General features: G+C 33.0%; 1 protein-coding gene across 1 annotated transcript; it reads right to left on the reverse strand.

Moving 5' to 3' along the window:
* Positions 1-1,193: 1,193 nt before the first annotated feature.
* On the reverse strand, positions 1,194-4,797 carry LOC112783567 (protein FAR1-RELATED SEQUENCE 5-like). The gene is made up of 4 exons (XM_072210948.1): positions 4,701-4,797; positions 4,535-4,569; positions 1,590-3,980; positions 1,194-1,487 (listed from the first exon to the last, which is right to left on the reverse strand). The coding sequence occupies exons 1-4, from the start codon at positions 4,795-4,797 to the stop codon at positions 1,359-1,361; spliced, it is 2,652 nt and encodes an 883-aa protein (XP_072067049.1). The 3' UTR covers positions 1,194-1,358.
* Positions 4,798-7,878: the final 3,081 nt, after the last annotated feature.

A 7,878-nucleotide genomic window follows, 5' to 3' on the forward strand; every position in this document is an offset into this window, starting at 1 on the left:
TCCGCATGGATTCAGGGAGACGGTTTATCAGCAGTCATTGGTAAACCAAAATACCCGCTGCAATTCTCCAAGAAGTACAAAGGAGTGACATACTTCCGCATAAGAGAAGCAGATGGTCTTCCAACAGCCCAATCAAGGTAAGGTGGAATCCATTATGCCTATTATTCATCATTAATTTTTACTAATTCTAAGCTCTATTTATATGCATATTATACTTTTCTTAAACTTAATGCTTCTGGTGTATGCTACTGAGTATTTAGTCAACCAACACCACTTTTGTTAAAGTTAATATGCATATAAATTTAGTGTCTAATGTTAATATGCCAATTCCACCGCATAGGGAGACTTCAGCGATTTCGGTTTTGAATTGGATGGCAATGGCCAATGCCTTTCAGCGTAACCTTATGCCCCAGGTAAGTAATCAAATATGTTCTTGAATGTTCTATCTATGACAGATGCCATTAGCTTGACTTGTGGAAAATTGTTGCAGCTCGATGAAAATCTTGTTAGGATGCACACCGCATTGGGTTTGGTCATGGCGCCCTTCAATGAAGTGACATCTTGGATCCCAAGTATTGGTGCAAAAGTTTGAGATAAAGAGAGACTGGTCTTCGCTGTACACCTTTTGTTGTGAATGTGGAATTTATGTTGCAATCCGGCATGTGCCTACTATTTAAACATCTTCCTTTTAATTGTCATGTATCTTTTGAACTTATGAACTTATATGTAGTCTTTTATGTATCTGGATCTTACTAGTAAATGGCATTTAGTCGGACAAGACAAATTAAACTAATTTGAACCAAAACATTTTTAATTGTGTTCTATGAATGATTTGCTTGGACATCACAACTTAAGAACGGTTGGAATCAAAATAATAAAGGAAGCTCATGTCTTTACTTTGGCTTAACAAGTTATCCATAATTACTCAACAATAATATACCCTTATTTCTCTATGTTTGTATCTCTACATTTCTATATTCTATCATAATATGTAAACAACTTTCATTCAGAATCATTGAATTAGGATTCCATAATTAAACATAGGTTAACAAAGACATTATCCCTCAATTATCATACCATTAATTTGTTGGAAATCTGGGAGAAAAATTCCAATAACTACAGTAACATTTTCTGGATCAAATGAAAGAATAAAGTTGAACACCAATTGAGAAGATACACTCTGGTGTGCAAGCAAATATCATTCCCTTCAATTGAGAAAATGTAGAACAGCAATAAGCAAGAACATCTTACATTTTCTACTCACAAACAATAAAGGAAGCTAATGTCTTTACCTGGAGGTAAAAAGCTACCAATAAGTACTCAACAATACAAATTCAACTACCCAACATTGTAATTATCTAAGGTTCCGATAATGAAATATCATACTCATGTTCAACCGTTGCACATTGCTCTGCCAATTCTTCGTCATCAGCATAAACATTACCATCAGTCATGTGTGCCGGGATATAATAATCTCCATCTTCATGCTGTAAGATTGGTACAAGCAAACACACAAAATGTCATAATTATTCAATTTGGTGTATAATTGATTGTTCAAATCGGTGACTCAAGAGTCATATGAGACTAACCTGGGATATGTCTTCATAGTATACGTCATCATCGTCGTACATCTCACCGCTTGGGCTACATCTTGCTGCCAAAGACTCAGACTCACGCCTAGTTTGCCTTTGATGGCATGAAAGTCTATTATGTCCAACCTTCCTACAAATGCCACACCTCTTGACACCCTTGACTGATGGATGGTTTAGTGAACCTTTTCTGCGCCTAGTACGTTGTCGGGCAATATTCGGATCCCTAACACATTCCTCCAGAGTGGAGGATCCGACCACATTCGCTCTTTCGCCAACCTCTTTGACTGAACCCTTAACACGGGAGATCTCATTCCTAATTTTCTGGGTGACTTGCACAAACTGATCAGCATCGTTGGACGCTACCACACACAGCTCCCTACACAAGTCATTCAACATCCAATTACGACAATTGACCATTGAATCCCAACAAAATGGTCCTTTTTCCATGAATTCCCTAACTTTGGACCTGGCATCCTTTGACCACCTGCCCAGAACCAAAGTTGACGGTATCTCTGTGGCATCCATATGAACAAGGACCGCCACAATGTGATCACATGGAATACCCAATGACTCCATCCTCATGCATGAACACTTAAAGAAAGTTCCATTAGGATAATGTGAGACTTGCCACTCTCGCTGTGCATCTCCGGATCGTGAAAGTGTATAAATCTTACACATAGGTGTGTATGTGCAGGAGCGAACCTTCAACGTGCAAGCTCGTGAAAGCATTGGCCTGAACAATAGAAAAATTTCCCGTGTAAGTGAATTTGCAGCCGATCTCTCAAGAGCATGCAATGGTGTCTGCATTACCAAATCCCCAACAATAGATTGCAAATCAGTGTGTGCTTCCCGAGACCTCATCTGAGATATGCACCGAAAGAACTGCTCCACAAAGTCCTTCAAGTTATGTCTAGAGTGTACAAACTTGCCAAGCATAGAATGTAAACCTTCACACCTTGAGGTTGTTCGGAAGCCACCGAAAAAATGTCCGCGGATATATGCAGTGGCCCACATTGCTCTCTTGGCATAAAGATCACACACCCACTGATTAGTCTCGAGACCAAGTTCCGATACAACCTTCTGCCATCTTTCCTCAAACTCAGATACCTCATAGTCAAATAACATGCATTTTTTGAATTCAGATGTAAACACTGGATTGCTAATATTTGAAGTAGCATTCCTAATTAAATGCCAAGCACAGAGTCGATGATAAGCACCTGGAAATACAGTTTCAATGGCCTTCTTCATTGCACCGTGACCATCAGTTATAACACATCCAGGTGCCTTCCCTTTCATTGCTTCAAGAAACTGCTGAAGTAACCAAGTGTATGTTTCTTCCGTCTCGTTTGCAACTAGTGCTGCAGCAAATACAATTGTTTGATTATGATGGTTTACACCGGAAAAAACCACAAGTGGGCACATGTACTTATTCTTACGATATGTTGCATCAAATGCTAACACATCCCCAAAAAGATGGAAATCTAGCTGACTGCAATTGTCTGACCAAAACAGGTGAACCAATCGCCCATCTTTATCTGCCAAGTATCTTACAAACATTCCTGGGTTCCGCTCTGCCATTGATTCTAACAACTTAAGACACGATTTTGCATCCCCGCCAATGAGCTTTCTTTGTTTGTCTATTTGGTTGTACATATCTCTTTTCAAAAACGGAACATTTTCGTGGCCTCCTGCGGTTTGCACAAATGATGCATAAATTTGTGGAGTCCTAATGCCGACCTTAAGCATCATATTCATCTGATTAATAGCTGCCGCGTTCATCATCCTGTGTCCGGGAAGCATAAAAGTTAGTGTGTCCTCAAGCATCTTGTGATTATGAACTTCCTGAAAATAGATTATGATCCATCTTCCACTTTCCCTGTGTACATGTACACGCATCTCAGCCTCACAACCACATCTAGTCTCTGGCTTTGGTTCCCTTTTACGTTCTTCACAATCATTGTGCTTTCTAAATCCCTGCCTAAAGCAAACAAAGGACTGTTGTGTAACCTCGTTGTTCATGTTCCGCCGCGACCGGTACCTTCTTGCGGCAAACCCGTTCATCTTTGCATATAGGTTATAGAAAGCAAAAGCAACTTCCCGGTCTGCAAAATGTAACATTTTAATATGATCGGCCCTAATTTCTTTCAAATTCATACAACCCAGATCAGTCAGCCTATCAATTCCCCTTTCTTCCCAGTTGTCATAAAAACCATCACCGTATACATCATCGTCAATGCCTTCTGCACCTGACTCAGCCGAATGTCCCCCAACCCCCTCGAAATCATCTCCATCGCTCGCTGCATTCTCCTCGACGACCCCTTCTTCTTCGAATGGTGCATACATCGAATTGTTATAATACCTGTCCAGTTCTTTCTCTAATAACGACACCTGCAACGCATCACACATCACATAAAACAATGAAATAAATGTACTCTTGCATGTACTCCAACCACAATGATTTACTTCAATGTATAATTTAGAACTCCATATAATGTATACTATACAACTCCATTAAAAAATTCAAACAGAACAACTGCTTACCATTAGCTATCGATCATCACCATTAGCTAATGAACTACTTACCTTTGTGTAGCTCATACTTTTCTTTTTAATTTTCATTTTTAACTCAAACGTAAACTAATTACCAAAACAAAAATTACTAATATCTAATAACAATTCATAACAAGTCATAGGTAAAATGATTTAATTTGTACAAATAAAAAATATTTTTAATTATTAGACAAAAACAACTTCTTCACAATAATTTATAATTATTAGCTCAAAAAAATATTTTTAATTTTTTTTTATAAGGAAATGGGATACTAACCTTTCAAACAGTTCTCCTTGCAAAATGATAATTGCATTTCAAAGCCAAAGAATCTTAGGGTTTTTCCATGCTTCAAACGGTTCTCCTATTTATTGTTGCATAGCATATTACTTACTTGTTCTAATTGATCTCCAATAGAACATGCCTCAACTAGAAAATCATATAGACATATACAACAAAAACATTAAACGACTACTTTATTCTTCATTCTTTTAAAATAGCAAAAAATGGGGAACACAAACAAAATGTACTTACCATCAACAGTCGATCTTAAAGAATACAGATGTGTTGAAAATCTTCATAATGTTTATGCTTCAAAGTGTAGGTTCGCTTGTCTATGTTTCCATGGCGGTCACCGGCATTCCAGACTGAATGCATAACTACAGCTCTTTTCGGATAAAATTTTCTTAAACATTACCATCCGTTAAACATTTTTATTTTTCATATTTCACTTTTTTTTTTCACTTTTCCTCATTCAAGGAGTTCCCTTTTTTGTTTTTTGTATGTTGATCAATTAAAAAAAAGATTTAACAAACATTCTTGCTAAATTACGAATTAGGCCGGCCCACATGATAAGTTCAATAAAACAATTCGGGCTGCCTTATGTACGGGGTAGAGTCCAACTATTTATTAAATTTTATGGGTCATCTTTAGAAATACTATGTTGTGCCTTTTTCAAAATCTGAATCTTTTAGAGGTCAAACGCAATTTTATGATAAACCTGAAAACCCAGGTTAAAGTGTGTCAGATTATACGAGGCGTTCCATTAGCCTCATTTGGACAGGCGCGGGTTAAAACTCACCCAAAATGTGGTACATGCACCCTTACAAATTTGAGTTGCTTTCCTCATGCCACAATGGAGCCCCTCCTAATAAATGCCCAAAGCTATTATCATTTTCAACAGAGAAATTTTAAGTCATTAATATTTTTTTAGAGAAAAGTTTAAGGACAGTAATTTTATATTATATTGACCAATATTTTTAGTTTAATAATTTAATAATATATTTTTAATTAATATTTTTAAATATTGTTAATTAATTTTTAATAAAAAAAATAATAAATTCTGTTGTTCTATAACATTATTTCTTTTAATATTTGAACTAATACTTATCAATTGTTCTATTTTTTCTTTAGTATTAAAAATATTAACTTTCTAGTATTCTTTGAAAAATAGTACTCTAGATGCTATTTTGGCTAACTCAATTAACTCAATTTCAAGTTTAATGTAGATCTTGTGAAAAATATTTAAAAAAATTACCAAAATTAGTTACCAATATTTTATAAGCAAATATTTTAGTCTCTAAAAAAAATTAATACACAAAAATATTTTTAAAATTTTATTTTAGCAGACAAATCAATTCTTAATTTATTTTTTGGTAGAGTAGTTATCCAAATCAGTCTACAAAAATTTTAAAAGTGAACATTTTAGTCCCAAAAAAACATAATACACAAATTAATCTTTAATTTTTTTCGTCAAACATAATAGTCTCCATCCATAAAAAAAATAAAAAATTATTATTATTATTATTGTTATCATAAATTACACAATATTATTGTACCATAATTTTTATATTTTTTGGACAAAAATAATGATAAATTTATTTATTAAATTCTTATGTATGTATTTATAATAAAAGAATTTTTACATAAAAATATAAAAAATATATATAGTCACTCAATAATAATAATAATAATAATAATAATAATAATAATAATAATAATAATAATAATGATAATAATAATAATAAAATTATTAGAAATTATTCTAAAAAAATTTTAAGATTGAAAATCATTGGATTTTAAAGTATTATTATTCACCTTGTTTGTTTTCAACAAAAAAGAATGTATTAATATGATCATATCATCGTCCACATGCATAGAGTTAAGTAAATAATAATAAAAGTTGATATATGCTAAAATTAAAACGGACAGAGAACTGTTATGTTTGACAGAAAAAAACGTTAGAGATTGATCTGTGTATTAATTTTTTTGAAAACTAATTTGGATAATTACTCTACTGAAAAATAGACTAGAGACTGATTTGTCTGTTGAAATAAAAAATTTTAGAAATTGATCTGTGTATTATTTCTTTTGGAGACTAAAATATCTACTTTTAAAAATTTTAAAAATTAATTTGTTTAATTACTAAAAAAAACTTAAACAGTTTTTTATCATTGCTAACACTTAAAAAAATAACTAATTAAAAGAGAAAAATCCTAAATAGCCCCTGACAATTATCTCAAAAGACAACGAGGTTTTTGAAAAAAAAATACCCAATTCGATCCTGAACTTTATTTTTATGGGACTGATTAGTTCCTGTGCCAAAAAAAATTAATGCTATTTTTTTTTTACACGGGGACTAATCAGCCCTAAAAAAAATCAGAGATAGATTTGGATATTTTTTATCAAAAATTTCATAATCCTTTCGAGGTAATTATTAAAAATTGGATGGAATATTCACTCCTAATTAAAATATTAAATTATCTACTATTTCAGTTAATCTCATATTTCTTTTCCAGCAGTATTAGGAGACCATCAATTTTTTAAATTTTGGGCCATTAAATAATCAGCATAGGTATTTTAAATAGAGAGATGGAGAAGAGGATTAATAACTAAATAATTTAGCACGTGAAAAAAAAAAACTGTTAACTAAATAATGGCTAAAATTTTATCAAAATTGATGGCCCTTGAGACTTTATGTTTCTTTTGGATAAAAAGACTAAAAGTCCAGAATTACATTAACAAAACAAGACAGGATTAGCAGAAATAATTTAACAATGGGCTGTGGATAGTCTAACTCTTTATGTTTTGGTTATTGTTATGATGTCTAAATAATGTTGTTTAATTTGCTAAAAACATAAAAATTAATATTTTATTTAAAAAAATAAATATTTTTTAAATACTTAATATTTATCTTAAACAAGAAGTCTCATAAATTCGACATCAAACTAAAAGCACCGAAACTTTTGCCTTATGTTTTTCGAGTTTAGTGAATCTCACATTTGAAGATTCTCTCAGGTTTCCATCGCCATGAAGCTTTGTCCAGTGCCCATGGTTCATCCACGGATTGCTGTATTTTTCAAACTATCCTTTTTTGGTATTCAAACTACAACGTTCGTTCTTTTGGGTATTAAATCGGGGCTAAGCCCGCAAAACTACCACGTTTATTATGTAAAAAATAACATATAACTCCTAAAGAAAGCCCACGAGGTGCACTTCATCCCAATCCAGTGATGTGTAATGTGTTACATAATAGGCCCATTTAGAAATTATATAAAGAGTAAAGTATATTTTTTGTAACCAACTTAGGTTAGTCAAGTGGTCAGTTTACTTATTTGCTTAAACAAATGTCAGGTTCGAATCCCGCTGTTATATGCAGCAATCCAGTGCCTCAACTACAATTTGAAAATTTTTTGAGTAGTATATAATAATAAAATTTATTTATCCCCACTAAATTAT

The sequence above is a fragment of the Arachis hypogaea genome, chromosome 13 (genome assembly GCF_003086295.3).
Source record: "Arachis hypogaea cultivar Tifrunner chromosome 13, arahy.Tifrunner.gnm2.J5K5, whole genome shotgun sequence".
Taxonomy (NCBI): domain Eukaryota; kingdom Viridiplantae; phylum Streptophyta; class Magnoliopsida; order Fabales; family Fabaceae; genus Arachis; species Arachis hypogaea.

Excerpts from the sequence above, each read along its gene's own strand:
- LOC112783567 (XM_072210948.1), bottom strand. The coding sequence starts at position 4,797 with ATGCATTCAGTCTGGAATGCCGGTGACCGCCATGGAAACATAGACAAG. Across the intron at positions 4,570-4,700 it reads TGAAGATTTTCAACACATCT|TTGAGGCATGTTCTATTGGA; the intron begins GTATTCTTTAAG and ends ATGATTTTCTAG. Across the intron at positions 3,981-4,534 it reads TTGGAGATCAATTAGAACAA|GTGTCGTTATTAGAGAAAGA; the intron begins GTAAGTAATATG and ends GATGCGTTGCAG.